Here is a 26,940-nt window from a genome sequence, read left to right on the forward strand (position 1 = left end):
GACGCGCGGATCCGAGGAAGCGGAACTTAAAGAACACGGGCCCAGCAGGCTACATCAGGAACGCGCGGGGCTCTAGGGCGCAACCGACCCCTCCCGCCCTTCGCAGAGGAGGAAACTGAGGCACGGCGACTGTCTCAGCGGAGTCCCGGCCCTGCCCTCCGCGGAGTCCCGGCCCTGCCGTCCACGGCCTCCCTCAGGCGCGCTCCCGAGCGGGCCGGTTCCTTTGTCCCGGTCGCGCTTCCTGCCTCCTCCTGCGCCTCCTCCTCGCCCCGGGGCCGGGCTGACGCGGCGGGAGAGGAATGCGTTTCCGGAGGGAGAGGGCGGCGGCGGCGGCCTCGGGAGCGGGATCAGACGCGCAGAGGAGGCGGGGCCGCGGCTGGTTTCCTGCCGGGGGGCGGCTCTGGGCCGCTGAGTCCCCTCCTCCCGCCCCTGAGGAGGAGGAGCCGCCGCCACCCGCCGCGCCCGAGACCCGGGAGGCCCCGCCAGCCCGCAGGAGAGGCCGAGCGGGAGTCGCGGAACAGCAGGCCCGAGCCCACCGCGCCGGGGCCCGGACGCCGCGCGGAGAAGGTAGGCGCCGGCGGGCCTCGGGTGTGGGGGTGCGGGCCGCGGCCTCGGGTCTGCTGTGCGCGACAGCACTTAACAGCCGCCGGCCCGGGCCGCGCCGGGACCTTTGTGCCAGGCATGGGGGCGGGGGCGGCCGCCGGCGGGTGGGGGCTGGGGCGGGATTCCAGGCTAGTCCGGGAGGAAGTCCGCACACCGCCACCCCCCTCGGGTCCCCGGCGCTGGCAGCGTCCGGGCGCCGAGTCGGCCCAGCCGCGTTCCGAGCGCCAGGGTCGCGGGCCTGGGCGCTGTCACGTCGGGGCTGCTGGAACTGCGGAGGACCGGGCCTGAGCGGCTCCTGACACCTGCGGTCTCGCGCCAGGCTGGGCGAGCGCAGGTGGGAGCCAGCGAGGCCACCCGGGGCTCGGCGTTTGGGACTCAGCGCGCCCCTGGACTGGTCCTGCGCCTTTGTCTCTCGCTCCCTCGCTGGCTGCTGTCTTTGGAGCAGCGTCGAGCCGGCCGTCGGCGCCCGCTGTTGGGACTGGTCTTCTCCGGCTGGAGCCGGGATAAAAAGTGGCCTCGCGGAGCCGCTGGGGACCGGGGGCGCGGCGGCGGCAGTGCAGTCCACTTCCCGGTGTTTATAAACGCGAATGCCGGGAAGTCAAGAGTCGCCGGCCCCTGCCGGGCACCCCGGGGCCCCCGGGACCAGGACACAGGGCCACGGCCACTTTGTGCTCAGACCTGGTCCGCGGGCCTGAGAGCCGGTCCTGTGTCTAGTATCATTTTTACCGCGTGTCATTTCTTAGGCTTCATAAATTGGATTTATGAGACTCCCACTCTCTAAGTAACTTTCATTTAATCAAATTCGTGCTTTTAAGTCCAAAGCTTTGCACTCATTGGTATGATCATTAGTAAGTTGCATTCTCTAAGCTTCCGTTTCCTCATCTGTGAAATAGGAACAATACTACCTACACTAATAATTCATTTTTATAACAATGACAGCGAGGGCCAGGTTTAGCTCTAGGCATTTTATGTGTATTATTTAATTCTGGAACTGCTCTAATGAGATTGCTACTGTTTATATTTCCATTTTCCGAGTGAAGAAACGGAGGCACAGGAAGCAAAGAGTAAGTTGCGTATGGTCATCGGGAGCTCCTGGAGAAGGCATGGGGTCTAGCTCCAGAGCCTACGTTTAAACCAAAAGTAACCTTCCTAACTATAGTCGTGAAAATCAAATGCAAAATGTAAAACACTTAGCTTGAGAGTAGATGCTCAATGAATATTGACTGCTTTTCAGCCCTTCTTTTATAGTAAAAAGATTTCTCGGAAGGTAATTGGTAACATCATTAGTAAGGTTTCTTTGGGCTAACATGCCACATGGATGGATAACAGGTGGATAGAATTGCTAGGTTATTTTGTTTTGTTTTGAGACAGGGTCTCTGTCGCCCAGGCTGGAGTGCAGAGGAGCTATCACAGCTCACTGCAGCCTCAGCCTCCCGTGCTTAAGTTATTTTTCCACCTCAGCCTCCTGAGTAGCTGGAACGACAGGCGCCTGCCACCATGCCCGGCTAATTTTTTAATTTTTTGTAGAGACAGGATTTCACTATGCTGCCCAGGCTGGCCTCAAACTCCTAGGCTCAAGCAGTCCTCTCTCCTAGAGCTCCCAAAGTGTTGGGATTACAGACTTGAGCCCCTGAGCCTGGCCCTTAGGTTATTATTATTTTTCTTATTGTAGTTCTGATGCTACAAAAATAACGTTCTAGAGGAATTTATACATCTTTCTTAAACCACATATGCCCTTTACGATAGGGTATACAATAGACCACTTTTAGAAATGATTAAGGAACTTTAGTTGGTAGTTACCTGTTCATTTGTGGACATCAAGGCCCAGAGGGGTCAGGACTTAGAGTCTCACTGTAATTCTCATATTTTTAAATAATGTTGGCTCATTGATCAATATTATATAAGTGACTGAAGATGGTGAAGTGTTAAATAAAAAACATTGGTATTTTGATTACAGGCATTTGGGGAGAAAGCCATTTTACTTACCCCAAAATTGAGTATGAAGGTGGAAGATGTTATTAGAATACTAGCTAAAAGGACAAAGAATGTGGTTAATAGTTTAATTCTGTAAAAAGGAAGCAAATAGACTGTTTAACTCATCTATGTTGACTTCAGACCTAGACCTACAATTTTAAGTGTTTGTGATTTTCTTAACAATGTAAAGTTCTGTATTAAAGTTATTTTTTAATACCCTCAACATTCTGTACATGAAACGCATGGAATCAACAATTCTGAAAGTCACTGCGTTTAGTAATTTTAACAATTAGGCAGCTTTCTTCTTAGCTTTCTGGTCAGTGTAATTTAATTTAAATCAGCCCCAAATTACCATCACGAATGAAAATGTAGTTCTGCATTGGTGTTCTTCCTAACTCTGGGAGTGACACTGGGGACAAATGGTCATACTATAATAATGAAAAGTGGTCAAACAACTTAACATGGTGCCAGTTTTTCTAAGAGTGCTTGCCACTGATTTTAATGTCTTTATTGTTTGACTTCTTGATAAATAAGTTGTGGCTTACAGCAGGGAGTAGTACAGTGTTCTGTCCGAAAAAAATATTCATTAATATTCTGTAGCTGCTCTGGTTTGCCCTTAACCATGCTGCTAGTGTGATAAGCTGAAACATCTTGTAACTGGTAAAAGTTTCAGAGAGCTTTCAAGTTCCGAGAACTTAACTTTCTGAGTGTGTAACAAGCTACATATATCTGAAAGGATTCATTTGGACTTCTGTCAGATTTTAGCAGATTTTCTCACTCTATGAGAGAGTTAGGATCTGTTAGGTTGTGGGTGGAATCCTAGAGATTATGCCAGGTAAATATGTAAGTGTCAGTATTGTATTAGCAGTGTTTACTCTGACTTGGTTTTAGGTTCTGAGAATTTGGCCTGTTGTTTTTTCAGAGGTGGGAAGTGTGGAGTAGAGAGGTTAAGATACAGAAAGGTACATTCGTCTTCTGAATCCTGAAGTGTTATGCTAGGGGTATCTATAGCTGTGGAAAACTGAAAGAATATTATGGTATGTACCCAGGTTAAAGGGAGTACAGTCCGTAAAAGTCAGAATATTAGCAGCCTTCCAATATGTCTGTCGGTAGGTGAAAATAAAATTTCTCTCTTTCAGGAGCTGTGTACAAAAGGATCCAAACTATACTTTATACATGTGTTACTGCTTTAAAAGTGGCTGTGAGTTTTTAGAGGTCAACTGACTTTAAACTTGCCGTTTGATTTGTGACTTTAGAAAGTAGAGTTAACTATATTTAGCAATATGCTTAAGCATGTGCATATCACCTCATGAAACGTGTGTATGCATGAGAAAAGCTGCCTCCAGTACATATACATATGTATATAAACACACATACACACAAGCATATATATGTATGTATTTCTTGTAGGACCAGTCTCATTGTATATAATTTCAAAGTGCAGGTTCCTGATCTCCAGGGATGCGTAAAAAGACTCACTGAAGTATGGGAAGAAAATTTTAGGTCTACTATTATGTTTGTTGATCTCATCACTTCAGAGTTTAAAATTTTGATTATGATTTATATCTTACTGTATTGCTGTAGAAGTACACATATTTGAATTTATAAATTACATGTATTTTGGGTACATGTATGCTTAGAATTTTTTTAGTGATAAAGGTGAGTGGTCAGAAACCTTTGCAGATCCCCTATATGGAGGATGACTTGAGTGGAGTTCAAGAACTAGTATATTTAGGAGGGAGAATTGAAAAGACTTGATAAGAGAAATGAAAGAAACCCAATGTGACACTGGTTTCTGGCTAGGAGGTGCTGTTCACTGAGGTGAGAGGGTGACCACAAACCGGGGCTGCTGGTTGGCTGGAGCAGAGGGGAAATGATGACCTTATGAGGCTGAGTTTTATTTTTTTAAGGTGACCGGGGACATAGGTGGAGATGTCTAAATTGCAGTTAAATACACAGGGTGAGAGCTAAAAAAACAAAAAAACAAAAAAACTGAGAGATTTCAATTTGGAAATTCTCAGTCTATTAAGTACTGGTTGAAGCTATAGGCTGTGCATGCAAACACCAAAGGAGGGTGTGGAGTGAAAAACAGGCTGAAGGAGGACCTGGGAACAGTCAAGGTGGGTAGAGGAAGAGGAATCCAGAAAAGCATTTACCTTCCCCAGTTTCTTCTCTGAACTTCTAATTCCTTTGAGTGACATTTTTGTGAGTGACAAAGGTATTTCTGGGTTTTCCCAGTGATTGGCATGTTTGAGTTAAAGACAAAAAGACTTCATTGGTCACATCCCTTTGTGGTAATTTATTTTCAGATACCTTCTCAGAGAAGCAGTTTGATGTAGTAAAGGCTTCTCGATTGGGAGGCAGGAAACCTGGGTGTCAGTGCAGGGTCTGCCACTGAATTTCTGTGTGACCTTTGTCAGAGTACTATACTTCCAGGGCGTTGGTTTCCACATCTGCCCTATAAAGCAGTCTGCATGTTTCTGTTGTTCTCTTGTTCCAGGAGTTGGAGAATAGCTGCTGCCTGATGTAAGTAGAATGCAGTTCTCTCACCCCATGAGCAACCTTTTTTTTTTTTTGTATCACCAGAGAGTGTAGGCGCTGTGCCACTTACTCCTTTAAGGATGCCTGCCAGCGCTGACCAGCAACATCTGTCACAACATCTGTCACAACAGCTCTGCATCAGGATGTAGCTCGGCTGTACATTACATTTTATTCTATCAGTACATTGAGTACCAGTTCCCTGAAAAATGCTTTACTCAGTGGGCACGAATCAAGAAGTCGACATGGTCTTTGATGTTGAGTCTGTTGTCTAGTTGGAACAAGTTGTGTTCGGTTCAGGAAAACATAAATACCAAAGAGTGTTTTATACAATGTACTGTACCATAAAATATTCCCTAACAGCGTTAGAAAAATCTCAGCATTGTCTTGTGTGGTTTCGGAACACGTTGTGTAGGAGATGAGGCCTGAGCTTGGAATGGTATGAGTGAAGGTTGGATGACAGATGGGTGGCACGTTCAAGGGACAGCATAGGAAGAATCCAGTCTAATTTCACAGATAGTACTTGGCCACTTTGTTACTTATTAGGAGTTATGTATAATATATATGTATCACAATGATATATGAAGGCTATATTTTAAAATGAAAGCCTGGATTCTTGCCCTCCAACACTAGCCTGATGAGAGATACAGACATGAATAAAATTAGTTATAATAGAAGTTTGAACAGAAATAACACTATATTATTGAGCATCACTGAAGGTTTGTCATTCACTGTGCTGGCCACTATCAAGGCTATTTTGGAACCACAGAGAAGGAGTAATTAAGTTGATTGTGATTGGTGAGGAGATGAAGAGGCAATAAAGGCAGAAAGGAAGAAGAAAAATCAGCATTCTGTTTTGTGTAGGCGGAAAGGAAGAAGAAAAATCAGCATTCTGTTTTGTGTAGGGAGTAGTTTCAGTGGAGTGATGAGGAAAATATTTACATACAAAATTAGGTATGTACCATTTGAAGTATGGAAGTCACATTTTTCTGTATAAATGTTAATTGAATGAATATGTAAATAACTTAAGCTTTCATAATTTATGAAGTTAGGAATAGTAGATTATTCTGCCCCTATGCACAGTATTTTATGGTTTATGTATGATTTTCTTCATATGATTTCAGTGCTTCTTTTAAAGGGGTGGTACGGGGTCATGTTTGATTATTGGAGGAGGAAATTGGAGTTTGAAAAAGCATATTTGGTAGTATAATGTTATATTAGAAAAATGTTACAAAAAGTATAAAAGGGAGTAAGATTTATGCTTATTAAAGAAGCATGGATTAAAAAGATTGAGAAACATTTGTTAAAGAGTCACTGAGGTTCTTGTTTTAGAAGGCCACGATTAATGAGTTGGAGAACAAGAAGCAAGTTTGGTAATCAAGTAAATTATGAGCTGTTGACCATTTAGAAAGGTATTTGCTGATAAAAGCTTTCATATAATGATCACATTTTATCTTTCCAACAATTCTATGGTAGATACTATTTACAGCTTACTGATGAGTAAATTGAGAAACTCTTTTCTTCCTATGTTTATCATGGTTTTAAAACATTTATCATATATTTAAAATACTGTATGCACTCCACCACAGACAGGATGGAGAGGAAGATGTGACGAAAGATGTGGTCAAAATTAGTTTTAATCAAGGAAGCATTTTGGAATGATCTGCTTAAAAAGGGGATATAATTATGCAGTTTGAGAACATAATTCTCCTTGATTGAAATTACGGGGAATAAGTCTTGCTGTCAGGTTCTTATTGATATCATTGATCATGATGGTTCTTTTGCTAGCTCCACTCACAATTATCTTTGTAAACTTGCCCCAGAGTAAACTTTCTCAACCAAAACCGTTTCCAACTTCTTTCCTCCTCACAGGGAAAGGCAAAAAAGTCCGCAGACATAGAGAGTGAAAAGAAGGAACAGAATACTAAGCTGGTTTGAAAAACAATCAATTGCTAGGTAATAATGTCTTACCTTTTGAGTGGAAGGAGGAGCTGGGAAGAATTAAGTTCAGACAGGTTTTTTGCTCATTTTGGATCAGCCCTTCATATTATGGCTTAATAGCTTTGTTTAAAGTATATTTTTCTGCTTTTATTTTAAGTTCATCCTCTGAAATCTTGAGTTAATTTTGTGCCCCTTTACCCCCATTTGAATTAAATGCTTCATTTTTTTCCCATTTCTCACATAAAGCTTTTTTTTTTTTTTTTCCCAGGGCAGGGAGGGGCTGGTGGTGGTGGTGCTATACCAGTTGTCTGTTTATGAGATCACCATTAGATGACATTTCTAATTGGCTTGAATTATTTGAGTTTTGTGTGATTTTCCTGTTATGTTGATTCTGTTCTTCATGTTTAGGAGTTCTGTAGAGGATTCCAGCCTAAATTTTCTTCCTTTTACTTTTTGTGGTTTTACTTTTTGATCACTGTCAAGATCTGTTTGAGATTTTCTGTCTTTCTTGAAGAGCATAATGACTTCTAGATTTTCTCTTATTTTTAAAGAAGATTCTTCACTGACTCCCTTTCACTTTTTGTTCTGTAGAAGTCTTTCCTGGGTGTTAAGTTTCCAGGCTTTACCTCCCCTTATCCCCAATATACTGTCTTTTAGGCATTTTGTTTGCCAAAGCGTAGTACATCCATTATTTATCTTTCTGTTGCACTTGTAGATTGGGTGTTGCTAAAGATCTTCCGTATTTCATTTTCCTGGAGAAGGTGGGTAAAGTGACTAGTGATGAATTTTATCTTCAGTCTGTTGTTGTATAATTTTCTTGAGGTATCTAGCCCTGTTGTGAGCTGTTCTCAGATTTCAAATGGTTTTGTGAACCTACAGCTTTGGAGCAGCCAAACCTTTGTTGTTAGAGCTTCTTAGCCCAAGCTAACATCATTATGTGAGAAGGGGTTAGTGCTCTTTAAAAAGCCATTTTTCTTCTGGGTGGGAGTAGTGCAGTTTAGACAGTTTTCTAATTCAGACTACTTTTCTATTTGTCAAGGAGAGGAGAAGAGGACTTCAAATGTGGTGTTACATCTTTGTCTGGGATTCCTTAGCCTCTTCTCTTTCATGTCTCCTATTTTTTTCTTCTCTATTCTTTCTGCTAAGTTTTGTTAATCATTAATGCTAGCTTATTAATACTTGGGCCATAAACACCTCTGTAGTCACCAACACACCTCTTCCTGCCAATGGAAGGGAAAAAAGTGTTGAGTTTTAATTGTTCTTCCGGTAAGGGGAAAGGTGCCCTTTCCATGGGAGGAACTTTTCTCCACATGTCACCCTCTCAGATGGTACAGAATTCAGAAAGATTTCTCAGTTTCTTCCATTCATGTTTTTCCCGTTTTTATTACTCTCTATGTGGGATAAGTGGAAGGAACCTCATGTCTTTCAATTTGGCTCTGTGTTCTTTTTCTGGAGTATATTGATTTTTAAATGCTAAAATTTGTTATTGACCTATTTTCCCCCCTTTTAAAAGCAGATACAGAAAATAATGATGGTAGAACAGACTTGGGATGAATCCAACTTTATTATTATTTTTAGGAGACATTTATGATATACCTCTATAGGTATCAGAATCTTTTCTACTGTTAAGGTGAAAAGATTTGAGATTTTGTGAAATCCTTTGTGTATTCTTTTTATTTGAGTTGGTGTTTAGGCGGCTTATTTTTCAACTCTGAAATGAACATAACTTGTTACATTTTTTAAGGTAATTTCTTTCTAAAGTGTAAGTGTTTAATTTCTACAAATGTAGTCCATATAAAGTTTCTAAAGATTGTATCTGTAAATTTAAAAGGAAATGCCAAATGAATTATTTGTAAAATTGTTTAAAACAGTTAATAAATAATGAGTGTGTATTTAAAAGTTTGAACATGATATAAAACCATACTTTTATGGATAAAGATTAGTTTACAGTGAAGATTAAAACAATTATGCACTATTTTTGACAGTAGAAACAATTGCATATATTTCGGTTAAGCACTAAAATGAGATTATTTGTGGATGGTGTTTAAGATTGTTTATTGTTCAGGGAATGAATTATGACCCCTTAGATAAAATTGCATATGGTAGAAAATGACCTTAAGGTGAAATGCTTTTATAGGAACAAGACACAAAACCTTTGTCTGTACTTATGAAATATAGCAATTAAAATAACTTTTCTTGGCCTCTATTAAGTTCAAATGCCCAAGAAATAAACTCATAGAACATTATAAGCCCTTTCCATTTCTGTGCTCTGAGTCAGTTCTAACACTAGAAGGATGTTCTTTATTTTAAAGTAGTGATTAAGTAGGCTTTCAAAAAATTATAGTTTAATGAAGTCAGGTCATAGCTTCTGGATACAGATGGTCAGGTTTCAATTCCACCTGTGCAACTTTTGATTCCACTATTGCAAGTTGTTTAATCTCGCTGTGCTTTTGTTTCCTCATCTGTAAAACAAAGACACTATTATTCTCCACCTCATAGAGTTACCTGGAGGAGATAGATGCTATTATTTTATTATTTTATTATCATATCCATTTGAAGGTGCCGAAATAAAATTCTGATTTTTCAAAGTTCTAAATGAAATAACTTTTTGTTACAAATTACTTTAAATCATCAAAACTTAGTGTATTCTACTCTTCTTGCCTGTACCTAGTCTGGCCCTCTCAATTGAGAAATCAGTCTTTTTTTTTTTTTTTTCAAGTAATCCAAAGTGAGCAGCAGTCCCTGAACAGAATCATATTGCTAGTTGTGTTTGATTAATGAAACAGAATTCGTATTCTAGTCCTTTCAGGGGGGTTTCCTTTCTCGTGATGTAAGAACCTCGTCTTAGTCTTTGTGATGCTATAACAGAATGCCACAGACTGGGTAATTTATGTCAAGGTTCTGGGGACTGGGAAGTCCATTATCAAGGTGTTGGTATCTAGTGTCTTCCTGCTGTATCATCCCATGGTAGAAGGCGGAAGGGCAAGAGAGCGAGAGATGAGGAGGAGGCCAAACTCGGTCTTCTATCTGGAACCCATTCCCCACTCCTCTGGTAATAGCATTAATCCATTCATGTGGCAGAGCAGAGCCCTCGTGACCTACTCACCTCTTAAAGGTCCCACTTCTCATCACTGTTGCTTCAGGGATTAAGTTTCCAACATGTGAACCTTGGGGACACGTTCAAAGCATAGCAAACCTCAAAGGTTCCTCCTTATTTCTCTTTGTATTAGGTATGTTATTACCTCCCCTCAATCTTTTTTTTAAGGGTTTCTGTGATATTAGTGTTCACAGTATTTGTATTTTGTCTACTATGTTAGTATAAAACATTTAAGATTTTGCTGCTTTTATTACTTTATGAACACATTTGTCAGGAATCTGATTGTTAGAAAGCACATTAAATAGAATTCTGCTTGGATGTGGAATCTGTAAAGAGTACAAAAAGGTTTTGACGTTGAGGATGTCAGTGTATGAATGGCTATAACAATCCACATTAATCTATTTTCTGTAGTTGTGTTACTTCTAACTTTCAGACTTTATCCTTTCTTTCATATCTTGTGTCTTCCCTAAAGTGGATCCAGTCAGTTTTCTGGTTATAATTACAATTGAAAAAAGCAAAGCATTCAACCGTGGTTACTTCTTTATTCAATTACGTTGTTATTGAGCGCCTCCTATAACATTTGGTAATAATCATAACAAGTAACACCCAGGTACTTACAATTGGCCAGACATTGTTTTAAATGTTTTATGCTTATCGACTTATTTAAACTTCACAAAACCGCTGCAAGGTAAATACTACTGTCCCCATTTTAAAGGTGAGGAAACTGAGACACAGATTAATTTGCCAGTATAACTCTGCACTACACAATGTTGTACGATGGTAGATGCCACAAATGTCTGCTGTCGTGAAGTTCAGTGTTTTATTTTTTGATACCTCAATGTATCTCCAGTTGTTTTTATCGTTAGTTTCTTCGTTTATTAAATATTAAGACATTGCGCTAGATACAGAAAACATGGAGAAATTTCTAGAAGATGACAATTTTTATGGCAAGTCAACCATACATATCATTAGTAGATGTATAAAAGCTACATATGCCCCAAACAGGAAACCTTTTAAATGAAGATTATTATATATGTTTTAACATACATATGTGTATGTACACACACACACGGCTATATGTGAATCACCTGGCTTAGTCTTTCTTTCCTCCCCAGTTCTTGCCATGATTTGAGGGCTTCAAGAGTTCATGCAGATGATACTTCTCATACCTTGGTCAAGCAGTTTTCTTCCTTTTTTTTATTTAATGAAATTTCAGTTTATTCAGCTAAAGACTAATGTATGCCTGATAACCTAGTGATAACCCATAAGTTTGGTAGTCCACAACCTTTTTATAAAGCACATAACATTAACATTCAGATGAGGCATTATAAAAAGTTCTTTAAAGAATGAAGTGGGCTGGGCATGGTGCCTCATGACTGTAATCCCAGCACTTTGGGAGGCAGAGGTGGGTGGATTACTTGAGGTCAGGAGTTTGAGACCAGCCTGGCCAACATAACAAAACCCCTTCTCTACTAAAAATACAAAAGTTAGCCAGCCGTGGTGGCACACGCCTGTAATCCCAGCTACTCGGAGGCTGAGGCAGGAGAATTGCTTGAACCCAGGAGGCAGAGGTTGCAGTGAGCCAAGATCACACCACCGCACTCCAGCCTGGGCGACCAAGAAGTGAAACTGTCTTAAAAAAAAAAAAAAGTCTTTACTATAATTCTTTTAAAAAACCTTGGTTCGTCTTGAAAGGTTGATGAAGTTTTTTGAAATATCTGCAGAAAAGGAAAATAAATTTCCCCCCCAAAAAATACGTAAGAACCACTTACTGGCACTTGTGTTTTAAGTATCTGGAGAAAAACAGGATAGATTTTTAAAGGCAATTAATAACAGCTATACAAGGACTTGTTTCATTTGCTTTCACACCAAGTAAAGTAAGAGCAAATATGCTGTGGAAGACAGAGTTGAGTTTTTCCTCCTTGTCTCATATGCCCCACTTCTCCTACCAGGTCACAGTACATCAGCAGCCATCCTTGTTGCCCCACTGAGCAATCACTTTAGATTCCAGTTTTTAAATGCCTGCTCAGATGAAACCAGTAGAGTTCTTTCCCCTTAAGATAAGGTGGCAGTGAATGTTAGCAGGTATCAATTTCTTTGATCAGGAACGAAGAACTCCTTCAGAAAACTCACTTTTTTGGTCTTTGTTAACCTATCATGTAAATTCTTTTTATTGGCACACCTTGTTTACTAATTATGATTGATTGCTATTTATGCCAAGGGAACATTCCCCAGGCATGCCTGATCTGTTTACTAATGACAAAGTATGCTCACTTCACGTAATTTCATAGGTTTTCTCTTTTATTTTTGGGAGGAGGGGTATAATAACTTGTTATTTATCAGGGCAGATCATATATTTGGATAAAAAAGAGAAACTGGCAGGTAGATCCTAAAGTACATTTCTTAACCCGAGTAACATCTGAAAACATAGATTTCAATTATATTTTGTTGAAAATTCATTCAACTTTGATGCTTATCCAAGAACTTAAAATGTCAATTTCTCACAAAAATTATAACCCTCAATACATATGTATTTTCAAAAGAAAAGTCATCTTAAAGTAATATTTTTCTGTATGTTAATTGATACATTTTTATAGCAAATTGAAAATTCTGAGTAAATTGAAAGTGTGTTTAACAACAAAATAAATACAGCATATATTTATGGTTAGCTTATACATTTGTTAGTGTAAAGGCAGCAGTGAATTTGTATCTTACAACAAATCTGTAAATCCAGTTGCTTTTTTTCTGGAATTTTATGTAGTATCACTGTGTTCCACAATGCTAGAAATGTCTTTTTTGACATTAATCTATGCAGAAATTTCTGATGAGATATTTTCCCCAAATGACATGGAACTTTTTAAAAACATTTCCAAAATATATGGACGTTTTATCAACCACTTATTCTTAATGAACAAGAAGTTAGATTACTACCAGTTGTTCTTTTAATTTTACTCTAACGTGTTTTAAAAGTTTAGACATCTCTGATGGTTTTGCAGGTAACTGGATAAAACACGCTAGATGATTTCAAAAGATTAATCTTAGTATCTGACTCGTTTGGCACATCCTCAGTATCCAGAATAAAATCAGTGGAAATAAAAGTAATATAATTTTCAAAGAATTCATACATACTGGAAGTCTTAGGAAAAGCAGTTTTTAAATGCAAGGACTAGGAGGTTTGCTCATCTTGCTAGTTACACGCATTTCTCCTCATGAAGTAATGGCAGCTTTCTGGCTTCTTTGTGGAACTTTAGTTTGTAGAAGAGCTAGGTAATATTCCAGGACTGGCTTTGTTTGGGCTTCATAAGCCTTTAGTCTTTTGATAACCGTCTCCGGTTTATCATCCTCACGCTGAGTGAGAGGATCCCCAGTCACATCATCAGTGCCCACAGTTTTGGGAAGGTTGGATTCAATGTTGTAGACTCGGCCACTGGCAGGATGAATCTAGTGAGCAGTAAGGCATTGTTTAATGACCTCAAAGGGCACATTTGGGCTAATCACTGTGTCTGTCTAAGAAGCTCTATCTAGGGCTTCTGCCTGTGGAAGTGCCCTTGGAAAACCTTCCAACAGCTAGCTATACTAGGTGAGATTTTTCAGCTTATGTAGGGCAAGCCGATTCATGACATCATCTGGGATGAGTTTCCTTTGGTCAATGAAAGCGTTAGCTAACACATCAATTTCTGTGCCCCGCAGCATGCTGTCCCGGAGCAGGTCTCCACTGGAGAGGTGCTTCACAGTGTTTGACAACTAGTGCTGTTGCCTGAGCCCAGGGCCCCCATGATCACGGCTGCTGCCACGTGGATGCCCCCTTACAGACCAAGGTCCACACCGCGCCCGCACAAGGGCTTTGGCCCAGCTTTCGAGCTTACCTGCTCTGCAGCCCAGGCCCAGCTGGCTGGCAGCAGTGCCAGTGAGTGGGGACTGTGGCTCCCAGGCCTTCCCTGAAATCTGGTCTAGCCGTTTTCTTGTCTCTCAACTTTAGTGGCCATTGGCCACTGTACTGGAAACCTCGTGTGTCTTTCATCCTCTTGGCTTCCGCTCTGATTCCAGCTGGTGCTGCTGGGAACAGTCTGTGGCTCACTCCTGGCTGACTGCATGCTGCTTCAGGTGCCTCTCTTTTGCTTAACCCTGTGACTCCTCTAACCAGCTTTGTTGTCTGTTCCTTGTTGTCTGTTCCCTCTTGTCTGTCCCTGGGCACGTGCACTGTAGTTCTTAGAAGTGTTAGGGGAGTTAATGCCCCTTGAGGCGACCTTACCTGTGCAACTGGAGTTGATACATTTCCCTGTTGACTTTCATTGGACAGACTTTCTAAGTACTTCTCAAAAGTTTTCCACAAGATCAAGTCCTCAGGTACTCAGTATGTTAAAGATAGTGTCTTTGTATTGGCTTTTTCTCTTTTTCTTGGTTCACCATGTTCAAAGTGTCTCTCTCTTTTCCTGGGGTCACCTTCTAGTAAACTGCCTGCATGCAAGTTCTGGTCCCAGGCTCTGCTTTGGCAGAACCCTAGCTAAAACAGTGACCTAGTACTGTATTTTTAATACAGGCTTCCACCCTCCCCACAAGACTGCCTGTCTCTGAAATTGTAAATTCTTAACTGTCTTAGGTTCCAGCTCTCTTCACTTCTTTGTTTCCGTGGTCCCCTCTCCTCTCACCTCCCTGGTGTGATGTCTGGTCTTTTGACTTTTTCCTCTTATTTGTTAACTTTTTGTTAGCACTGCACCTTCTTTGCCCCCCACCCCTACCTTTCCTCTTGCACCTGCCCTGCACCAGGAAGTAAATTTAGTGATTCCAAATTGGAGTCTGAGGGACCATGGGAGGTATTCTCAGAGATTTGGGCATTTCTACAAGAATTGAAAACAAATTGTACTTTCATGTTAATAATAAACATTTAGTTTATCTGGTTGACCATCTTATAACCCAGTAATATAACTTCAGCGTCTATGTTTGTACTTGGAAGTTAATTTTGGTTTTATAATGTATAAGAGCCATGAGCATGAGACATTTTATATCTATCTTTAAGTTGGCTTATATATTTAAAGTAATTGAAAATTTAAATTGTCATTTGGATATCTATAGTAACACTTTTCTGTTTAGAGAAGTTCTGCACATTAAGTAATTCTGAGACATTCTTCTGAGTAATGTCAGAGAAAAATGTCACACAATTCAGTATAGTTCAGCAAATATATTTTTACCTTTTAAAATTTTTTGAGACAGGGTCTCACTCCATTGCCCAGCCTGGAGTGCAGTGGTGTGATCATAGCTTACTGCAGCTTCCACTCCGGGACTCATGGCCCTCTGCCCTGGTCCCCACCCCCACCAAGTTTTGCTGTGTTGCCCAGGCTAATTTATTTTCTTATAGAGCCAGGATCTCTAGCTGGGCATGGTGACTCATACCTGTAGTCCCAGTTACTTGAGAGGCTGAGGTGGGAGGATTGCCTGAGCCCAGGAGGTTGAGGCTGCAGTGAGATGTGATCACACCACACCACTGCATTCCAGCCTAGGCGACACAGCAAGATCCTGTCTCCAAAAAAAAAAAAAAGAGAGAGAGAGAGGGTCTCGCTCTGTAACCCAGGCTAGTCTTGAACTCCTGCCTCAGGCAGTCCTCTTACCTCAGCCGCTCAAAGTGCTGAGATTGCAGGCATGAGCCACCATGCCTAACAGCAGAGTTTTTGAGCATAGACTTTGTGCCAAGTATTTCTAGTTGCGATAGCTATAAATAAGATACACCCAGGCCCTATTTTCTTGGAGCCTAGAATCCATCAGGGAAGACATGTTAGCAGATAGAAGTGAAATGAGTGTTACAGATATGCCTGTATAAATTAGGGTGTCCAATACCTGGTGGGCTTTCACCATTGCAGGCTCTCACTGTAATGCTATTGTGTTTTCCTAATTTTCTGCAACCCCTAAGCCCTACCTTTTTTCCTAGGAGTTGTTCTTCCTATTTCAGAAAAAAACAGTCATACATGAATGAACTCTGTTTCTTTCTCACCTCCTGCTCTGCCTTAGAAGAAAGACACCATGTCTCTGTTTAGGGTGATCCATCCCCTTGGGCTCCAGATGTCATCCCTCTTTGCTCCAAGGAGGCCTGGCTTCATCACTTACCTTTACTCTTTCTTGTGTCTTCACCTTTTCAAGTTTGCCCCCAGCTCTCCTTTCTTCGTAAGTATTATTTTCATCCCAATCGCATCCATGTTCATAAGTTCAGTTAGCACCTAGGTTATGACAACTCTGATGTCTGTGTCTCTAACTCTTGACTTATCTCTTGAGATCCATATTCATGTCCTAGCTTCCCAATAGGCATCTTCCCTGGATTTCACAGTAAACCTCGTTTTCTCCACTAACTCCATTCTCCCTCCTACATCTTCTTTATTTAAAAGTGACGATTATTCTAAATTTCTTTATTTCTCCCATCCTTTCTTCTCCAAGTAAACAGCAGATCCCTCATAGCTGCCTTCTAATCATTGTTCGTCTTCTTGTTTGTTGCTGTTATCTGAATTTAGACATTTGTCATCTCTCACTTGAACCTTTGCAGTAAATTCTGTATTTGTCTTCCAACTCCTGTCTTGCCCCCTATCCTTTTCTCCACTGAGTTTCTGCCATGTATATGTAGACGTGTTACTAGCCTGCCCAAATTTTTTCGGGTCCCCTCCTATTTATAGAATGGAATCCAAACTCTTTTAGCATGGGTGGTATTTGGCTCTCTGTAATGTAGCTCCTCCTGCCTGCTTGGTCTTCATTCCTGTTATTTCCAACTCATAAGTATCAGAAATATTTCAAAATTCCCTTTGGCCTTTTTGATATTTTAAGATTTTAATATAATATAATTTATACTTACAATAGAAAATTATAAGGAGGAAATAATAACTCATTCCACCAACAAGATATAGCTACAAAAACATACGTTTTTCTAGTCTTTTTTTCTATAAAGAGAGAAAAAGTGAGACAGTTCCAATTTTGGGTTGCAGGGAGCTGCCCAAATGCGTATGCTTAGAAATAAGATTAAGAAGGAGTTTCGCCTTGGGACTGCATGGCTTTGCATGTGCATACCTTTTGCCTGGAATATCTTCTCTCCACTTTTCTCCATACCCGTCTCCTGTGTGCCTTCAAGTCTAACTGAAACACTGCCATGTCCCTGACGCCTCTGAACTTGTCCAGGCAGATTTCAGTGTCCTCAGTGCACTGCGTCCCTGTTTATTACTGAAACCATCATATCATAATAATTTGTATTTTTGTCCTTGAACTGAAAGTTCCTTGAAACAGTGAGTCTTGTATTTCCTGATATGGCTCAAAACCTGACACAGCTGCCTGAAGAGGAACCTCCAGAAAGGCGGGGGAAACCAGTAGAGTTCAGGGGAGTAGAGTATGTTAAAGCATGGTGAATAGTCTTACATGTTGCTTTGTGTAAATTCTTTGGTAGTAAACTGATATACTTCTTCAAGTGCATATTGTAGTGAGTCAAAAAACATGTGAATGAATGAATGAATGATGAATGAATGAATGCAGAGAGTAAGGTAAGGCCTGGAAAGAGTTCTTTTGCAAGAGTAGTTTCACATATATGGTTGGGCATGGACATCAGTTATACAGTTATGTGCCACATAATGACATTTTGGTCAATGATGGACCACATACACGACAGTGGTCCTGTAAGATTATAATGGAGCTGAAAAACACCTCTTGCCTAGGAATGTGGTGTCATAGTACAACACATTTCTCACATGTTTGTGGTGATGCTGATGTAAACAAATCGACTATGCTGCCAGTCATGTAAAAGTATAGCATCTAAATTACAGTGCATAATACTTGATAATAAACAGCTGTGTTACTGCTTTATATATTTACTGTACTTTTTTTTTTTTTTTTTTTTTTTTAAGATGGAATCTAGCTCTGTCGCCAGGCTGGAGTGCAGTGGCACAGTCTCGGCTCACTGTAACGTCCGTCTCCTGGGTTCAAGCGATCCTCCTGCCTCAGCCTCTTGAGTAGCTGGGACTACAGGTGTGCGCCACCACACCCAGCTAATTTTTGTATTTTTTGTAGAGACGGGGTTTCACCACGTTGGCCAGAATGGTCTCGATTTCTTGACTTTGTGATCTGCCCATCTTGGCCTCCCAAAGTGCTGAGATTACAGGCGTGAGCCACCACCACCAGCCTGTTGTTATTTGAGAGAGTATTTCTCCTTATATAAAAAAAGTTAAAACAGCCTCAGGCAGGTCCAGGTCCTTCAGGAAGTAGTCCCGAAGAGGGAGATCTTTTAGGAGATGACAGCTCCATGTGTCATTGGAGACAGGATATGTAGGTGCAGGACAGCGACATTGATGATCCTGACCCACGCCGCTGTGCAGGCCTATGCTAATGTAGTGTGTGTGTTTGTGTCCACAGTACCGTGTACAGTAATATCAGTGATGTCCTGTTCAGTGAGTGTTCTGTGCAGTGTACTCACTTGCCCCACTCACTCACTCACTCACCCACCCACCCAGCCACCCACCCAGAGCAGCTTCCAGTCCTGCAAGCTCTATTAATGGTAATAGTGGTGTATCAATTTTAAAATCTTTTGTACCATACTTTTGCTGTAGTTTTTCTTTGTCTAGCTGAGTGTAGATACACACATGCTTACTGCAGCATTCTAGTTGCCTGTAGTATTCAGGACAGTTGTGTAGCCCAGGGGCAATAGGCTATACTGTAGAGCCTGGGTGTGTAGGAGACCACACCATCTCGGTTTGTGTAAGTGCACTCTGATGGTTGCACAAAGATGAAATTGCCTTCGCATTTGTCAGAGCTCTTTCTTCATTAAGTGACATGTGAAGGGAATGGCTTGAGGAGAGGGAAGGTAGGTAGGAAATGGAGACCAGTGTAGACAACTGTTTCTAGGTCTTTGACTGTGAAGAGGAGACAAGCATTAGAATTAGGACAGCATCTGAAAGGCATCTTTCCCTGTTATGCCCTCATACTCTGTTTCATATGGAATGCCATTGGGAGGAAACCCATTTGGGTCCTTTTCTCAGCATAAGAATCACCTGGAGTCCAGGCCCCATGCTCAGAGATTGTGGATTTTAGGCCTAGGGTGGGCATCCACGTAAACCCAATGCGGTTGTTCCCTAGGCCAACTTAGAAAAGTGCTGTCTTGGGGGCTTTGTGGCATAGGACTTGGGTGCCTGTTCCTTCCCCTTCCATGCACATGTGCAGGGGGCACCCACTACCGGTAGAAGGGAAGACCAGCAGCGTTGAAAGCGAGGCTCCCTGGCCCTCTGCCTCTCCTTTCGTGTCCAGGTCTCTGTGGCTTGCCTCCCTTAGGCCACTTTTAACTGTGGTCTCCTCTCTACCTCCTGGTCCTGTAGGTCTTCTGGGTTCTTAATCGGCCTCATGCTCTAGCCTTTCCCTTTCCTTGAGAGAAAGCCTGGCCTTTTACAGACATCACTAGCCAATGGCAGTGCCTCTCTATTTCTTGCCAGTGCCCTGCCAGTCGCAGGATCGTTGACATCTGTCCTTAAACTGTTTCCAGCTGCTGGCCTTGTTCTCTCAGCTGTTCTTTAACACTGAAGCCTTGTTTCGCCTGCTTCTGGGTTTGGAGCTCTTCTGGAGGTATGAGGGTTTCAGATGGTTGATTTTTGCCTTGTCAAGGTTTATAGAAGGAAAAGGACAAGTGACATTTAAAGTAGTGTGGCTTTGAATATTAGGAATCATTTTTGTTACCTAATAACTTCATCTTAGTGGTGATTGTCTGAATTGTATGATATGTTGACAGATTTCTCAAAGCAGTCTCTAGCGATCATTAAACAGCCTGAGTTGTATCCTGAAGAAACATGTATCTGTCCATATATGGAGCAAATAGTTGTTCCATTCCCTTTGTGTGGAAACTGCCTGCATGCTTCATTCATCACAGTAATGCATTTCCTCAGGAACTTTTAATGTTCCAGGTGTCTGTTGTCATAGCTTTGGAATCATTGATAACATTATTTGACTTGCTTAGAATTGTAGTCTCATGGATTTATTACACATTAAACCTTTTAGGCAGGCCTTGGAAGATGAATTTGGTAGGCATTTCACACTTTTGTGACACTGAGATTTTGCTGGTCTCTTGGATACAGTCACAAGTAATACGTAAGCAAAACTGCACGCTCAGGCGTAACAACCTGCTGGGCTGAGTGCAATTGCAGAAGTGGATGACTTTTCACGTTACTCTTAACTCTTTTCTCTCGGGTGCTCAGAGCACAACTTAAAGCATTCTGTCTGAGCTAGGGGAATAACATCCTGGAATGTAAGCCCTTGAAGATGGAGGTCTATAAAAGAAATATTCAGTGTTAACTTGGAATTCAGTGAACTTTTTTCATATTAAAGGAAATTTATCAAGAAAAAGAACTGCACAGTTAAACTGTGCTACAGTTGTTTTCATTTAAGAAAGTAGAAAGAAGACTCTAACAGTTTAAAAAACAAATGACCCTCATTGTTTTTATATTGTGCATGTAACTCTTCAGATTATATGAAACTATTAGTATTTTTTTTTATATTCCTCGCATCTTTTTTTCTTCTGCCTTGAGAAAGTCAGGTTCTTCTCATCTTATTGTGTACTTTACATCCAAAATTATTTTGTAACTCCTTTTTTTTTCTTTTTTTTGAGACAGAGTCTTGCTCTTTCGCCAGGCTAGAGTACAGTGGCGCGATCTCAGCTCACTGCAACCTCCGCCTCCGGGGTCCAAGCGATTCTCCTGCCTCAGCCTCCTGAGAAGCTGGGATTACAGGAGTGTGCCACTACGCCCAGCTAAATTTGCATTTTTAATAGAGACGGAGTTTCACTATGTTGGCTAGGATGGACTTTGTGATCCACCCGCCTTGGCCTCCCAAAGTGCTGGGATTACAGACGTGAGCCACTGCGCCTGGCCCTCTATAACTCTAAATGTTGCTACATTTTATTATTGTAATGACTAATAGTCCATAAACTTGATGCAGTTAGATTTTCCTGTTATTGGATATAGGATATTTACATTTTTGCTCTTGTGAATATACTGGAGTACTATACTGAATGTGTGTGTATGTGTATATCACCTTTTATGTATTTAATTATTTCCTTAGGGTAAATTCTGAGTAACTGGATTATTAGAGGGTAGAAATTTTCTTTATGGTTTTTGGTATAAATTGTCAAATTATTTCTCAAAAAGTTGTATCAGTTCACAGAGCTACCAGTTGGTTTCTCGCAGCCATCTGCTATAGGTTTGTTGGGTTAAAAAACTTTCTGTTTTTGCTAGTTCATCTTATGTTGCTTTAATTTATATTTTTCAATAATGATTAAACCTAAACTTTTTTTGTATAAATTTGCTTTTTTGAGTATTTCTTCTTGTGAAGGGACTGATATTTATATATAATTATTAGATTGGCTGCTAGTCCAAGAGCATTAAGTAGTTAAGGGATCAAGTGAGCAACCAGTGGCCATAGCCGTCTTTGACCAATCAAAGATATAGATTCATATCGTTGTGAAAGCTTTGATTCCGAGAAAATAGTTTTATATGCATGTGTATATATACACACACACACACACACACCCCTAATAGTAGGAGATTGGGGTAGTTGTATTTAATATATAGAATATTACCTAATTTTTTTGTTAGAGGTTCTAGAAGACGAGACTTTTTCAGTTTGTCTTATGCCGTCCTTGTTTTAATTGGGGAGAGGTGGGGGTTTTGGACACTCTAGGAAGTTAAAACTGAATATTTTACTAATTGCATGCATAGAAGTTGATTTTCTCTTCTTTTCTTTTCTTTTCTGTCTTTTTCTTTCTCTTTTTCTTTTTTTTTTTTTGAGATGGAGTCCTGCTCTCACCCAGGCTGGAGTGCAGTGGCATGATTTTGGCTCACTGAAACCTTTGCCTCCCAGGTTCAAGTGATTCTCCTGCCTCAGCCTCCCGAGTAGCTGGGACTGCAGGCACCTACCACCAGGCCTGGCTAGTTCTTAGTAGAGCGGGGGTTTCTCCATGTTGGCCGGGTTGGTCTCAAACTCCTGACCTCAGGTGATCTGCCTGCCTCAGCCTCCTAAAGTGCTGGGATTCCAGGTGTGAGCCACCGCTCCTGGCAGAAGTTGATTTTCTTAAAAAAGAGAGATAGTAGGAAAACAAGCTCAAAAATCTATTTGGAGCCTTATTCAGGATATTGGCCTTAGCCTGAGGAGAAATAAAAACTGGTGAAGCGCATTGTTAGCAGGGGGATGACTTGATCAGGTTTTTGAAAATGAATGTTCAGCATTGAGGTAACTGAGACATCTGGATATGCCGGTCTGGGCCCCTGGGAGTTGCAAGAGATAATGGAGATAGAGATTCCATGAACTGAGTACTGTTGGTAGCTTTTATGGTGTTGAGGAATACCTAACACTGATTTTTTTTCTTTTCTGAGCCCTGTTAATTAAATGTTAAAATATATTTAGTTTGCTTTAGAGAAAGGATGGATTCTGGGGCTCTGGTATGGAAGCTGTTTTCGCAGTGTAGGTGCAAGGTGAGGGAACCAGCTAGGGAGGGGAGATGGGTGAGGGTCTGTGGAGAGGGGCTGGAGTGAAATGGTTTGAGAGACAACATGTTTATAAAAGCAATAGAAGGTACAGTGGGGGAATACTTTGTATTTAATGCATTTTTCATTTTACTTCTTTCTAATTAATACAAGGCACATTTTACATTTCAGATGAATTTACAACTGATTTTCTGGATTGGACTGATCAGTTCAATTTGCTGTGTGTTTGGTCAAACAGGTAAAAACAAAAAGTTTTCTTAGTTGTCCTTTCATTTCTGTATCTTGTATTGCTCTTTGACCAGTTAGGTTCATGTGAGAACCTAAGTCATAATCATGCTGCTCCTTCTGGAAGCCCTGCAGTTATCCCTGTCACTCAGAGAAAGGTCAAGATCCTTCATGGTCAGGCTCCCCTCACGCCTGCCACCCGGGATGATGGGAAACAGGTTGGCTGGTGAAATACTAAAATGCTAGGGGTTGAACACACTGCAGGAAGATCTTCTGAGAACACGAGAGTGTGTAAGTGAACAGAAGGCAAAGGCAAGTAGTATATTTAGAAGCAAATGAAGTAGATGTGTAGAATGGAGGATTATGAACTATCCATTATTATCTACAAAGACTTTCTAGAAGGCATTCTCACTCTTTGATAAAAAAGTCTTGCAAAATGTTGGCATCATCTAGGAGAGCAGTGAAAATAAAGCTGAAAATGTATTTAACACTTCTATAAAGATGTGGCTCCACATCTGGAATAATGGATATCCAGTTCTGTCGTCTAAATCTTGAAAAACTACACTGCATAGAGCAGTTTGATATCAGGATTGGAAGGTAGTAAAACTGAAGCAGGAGACTGTGAAAGTATCGATACATTTAAATTACATAAAATCAACAATAGCAAAAAAATTCTGTCAGAACACTGTAAACAAGATGAGAAACTAAACAAAGGTTCAACTTCATTAATGTGTGTAGAAATCCAGTAAAAACTGAGGAACATAAAAAAATTTGCAAAAGACATAAAATTATAAAAGACATGGTTAGTAAAAATATGAAACAATGTAAAACCTGAAATTGGTAGGCTTGACCACTGAATTGATATTCTATTTTACACTTATTAAATGAGCAACAGTTTTTGAATATTAAAGCACTTTGTTTTCTTGGGAATGTGATAAACTGGTATTTGTACACTGCCATTTTGTGGGAGCTTATATTAGTAGTGTTGCCCTATGATATCCATGGGGAATTGGTTCCAGGACCTCCTTCAGATACCAAAATCCACAAATGCTCATTGACCCTGATATAAAATGGCGTGATATTTGCATATACCCTACACATATCCTCCTGTATACTTTAAATCTTCTCTAGATTACCTGTAATACCTAATACAATGTAAATACTATGTAAATAGCTTTTGTACTGTATTGTTTAGGGAATAATGACATGAAGAAAAGTCTGTACATGTTCAGTACAGACACTTTTTTTCCCCCAAACATTTTTGATCTGTGGTTGCTTGAATCCACTGATTTGGAAACCACAGATACAGAGGGTCAACTGCATATTACTTTTGGGTAGCAATTAGTGTGTATAGAGAATTTTAGAAGTGTTAATATACTCTTCAACTTAGTAGTTAGTTATTCTTTTGGGATATTTGAAAAGGAAATAGATGGGTACTAAGGTTTATATATAAGACTGGTCATCAGCATGAGTATATGTGTACTTGGGGTATTTATGTGTGCATGTGAGCAAGCATGTATGAACTGTGCACACTTACATTTGGAAACAATCTAAATTTATCCAGCATTAAATAGAGTACACTCATATTGAAATATTACATAATCATTAAAAGCTTTTTAATTCTTTTTAAAAAGAATTTGTAATAAGAATAAAGCACTTAGGATGAGGTATAAAAAACAGTATACAAAACTGTACAACTGTATATATAAAGTGTATCCTCAGTTTCATGTAAATAATACATCTATTAATATATATATATATGCTTGCTTCCCCTTGCTATTTATCTGCATAGGAAAAAGACTGGAAAGAAATAGGCAAAAATGTTAGCAACAGTCCTCTCTTAGTTAACAGATTCAGTGAGTTTTAGTTTTTTCTTTATGTTCTTATGTGTTTTCCAGATTTTCTGTAAGAAGCATGTGCTGGGTTTATAATCAGAAAAGATACATTGGAGACAGTCTGTATTAGTGCTTACCATGTAGAAGGCATACTTTTCCTTAGGTGGATGCAAAGAAACCTAAAACATACTTTGAACATAGGGCCTGAGAAATTCTGGGATTATGGATTAGATGAATATGGACTTTTCAGTTATTTAACATACTGAAAGCAAAGGGAAAGCCCTGAAGATTCTTGTGGGTATGGTAGGATGAGTTAAATAAAGAAATAATGCTTTACCCAGTTGTAGGAAAACTCATGACATTTATGACAATCAAGAATGATAAATTCTGAATTATGCCTTTGGAAAAAAGAATGTTGTCTTTGATATAGAAGACAAGGAAGATAACTTATGTCTCTCTGTGGCTTTCAGTGTCAAGGTGATCAAAAATCATGGTCTTAAATTTCGCATTGTTCTCACTGGTTTATGGGAGCTAAAAATTAAAACAATTGAACTCATGAAGATAGTAGAAGGATGGTTACCAGAGGCTGGGAAGGGTAGTGAGAGGATGGGGAAGTCTGGAGTGTTACTGGTTACAAAAAAATAGAAAGAATGAGTGACCTAGTATTTGGTAGCACAACAGGGTGACTGTAGTCAATAATAATATAGTTGTATATTTTAAAGTAACTAAAAGAGTATAATTGGATTCTTTGTAACACAAAGGATAAAACCTTGAGAGGATGAACACCCCATTTACCACTGTATGACTGTTATGCATTGTATGCCTGTATCAAAATATCTCATGTACCCCATACATGTATACACCTACTGTTTACCCACAAAAGTTAAAAATTAAATTTAAAAAATCCTGCTGTCTTTGGGGAAGGTCTAGTTTAGATGGTAACTACGTGATAGTATTTATATTTAACATATATATTGCATTGTCATGATTTTGATTTTTCATTATTTTCTGACACTTTACATAAAATGTTCTTTCTTCTTTCTGACAGATGAAAATAGATGTTTAAAAGCAAATGCCAAATCATGTGGAGAATGTATACAAGCAGGGCCAAATTGTGGGTGGTGCACAAATTCAGTAAGTAAGGTTGCTCAAGTCCTTTCCATTTCTTCTCTGGTCATTTAGTGTGACTCAGTGCTGTATCCTTGGGAAGCACATATTAATTTTTGTATAAATCAATACTTATTGAATAACCTAATGGTCTGGAGCTATGTGATTCAACACAGCAGCCACTAGGCATATGTGGCTATTGAGCACTTTCATACAGATTAGAATTGCTCTGAATTTCAAAGATATACACGATTTCAAAGACTTAGTATTAAATAAATAATAATGGTGAAATGATAATTTTTGCATATTTAAAAATAATGTTATACCTGTTAAAATTAATGTTCTCTTTTTCTTTTTTTAGTGTAGCTACTAAACAGTTTTAAAATACATATATTCGTAGCTCATCTTTGTGGCACGTATTGTATTTTTACTGGAGAACCTTCAAAAAAATCCTAGTCATTTAGTTTGACTGTTTTAGATTTCCCCCTTTTTGATGGGGAGGTATGAATTAACCTTCCTAATTATATTTGAGTTAAAACTACTAGAATTGATTTGCATCCCAATATAAGCTCATTGAGGTCAATTAGGGTTTGGATTTTACTCACTTTTGTCATCTCTGTGCTTTTGCTAATACGGTACCTTCCACAAAGCCTACTAAACGTTCAATGAGTCAATGAATGAATGAATGAATAAATCAAAAGAGATGGTAAGGAGAAGTCATTTTGAGGTTGTATAATTTATTCACAGAATGAATAACTAATATCAGAAGGTCAAGGGGTTATTGATTGTGTTTTCATGCAGGCATTTGGGTCCAAATTTCAAGTGCCTGTATTTGTACGCCTAAGTGGTCAAGTGTCAGATATGTCATATGATTTGACCACATGAAAGAAAAAATGAGAAGTTTTGGTTTTTTTTTTTCAAAAATTTTCTAATGGTACTTTCAAAAAGTGGTGTGTTGGGATTACATTGGCAACAGTGGAGGAAATAAGGAGTGTTGTGAGTTTGTCTCAGGCAAGGCTTATGTAACTGAAGCTCTCGGTTTTCATATCTGAAAATGAGGCTGATAATATCTGCTTTATCTATTGTTACAATAATTAGAATTGATGAACTTAAAGCAGTTTCACTTAAAAAGTTCTAA

General features: G+C 40.0%; 1 protein-coding gene across 3 annotated transcripts in view; it reads left to right on the forward strand.

Moving 5' to 3' along the window:
- Positions 1 to 437: 437 nt before the first annotated feature.
- ITGB1 (integrin subunit beta 1) overlaps positions 438 to 26,940 on the forward strand; it is a 57,126-nt gene continuing 30,623 nt past the window's right edge. The window contains exons 1-3 of one of the 3 annotated variants that reach the window (XM_008002752.3): positions 438 to 567; positions 22,807 to 22,873; positions 25,744 to 25,829. In XM_008002752.3, the coding sequence (XP_008000943.1) occupies positions 22,807 to 22,873; positions 25,744 to 25,829 (153 nt within the window). In that variant the 5' untranslated portion in view covers positions 438 to 567. Of the gene's footprint in view, positions 568 to 7,052; positions 7,072 to 22,806; positions 22,874 to 25,743; positions 25,830 to 26,940 lie in introns of those variants that run through there. The other 2 variants (XR_012093905.1, XM_037986504.2) reach the window with 2 other exon arrangements.

This window comes from Chlorocebus sabaeus, chromosome 9 (genome assembly GCF_047675955.1).
Source record: "Chlorocebus sabaeus isolate Y175 chromosome 9, mChlSab1.0.hap1, whole genome shotgun sequence".
Taxonomy (NCBI): domain Eukaryota; kingdom Metazoa; phylum Chordata; class Mammalia; order Primates; family Cercopithecidae; genus Chlorocebus; species Chlorocebus sabaeus.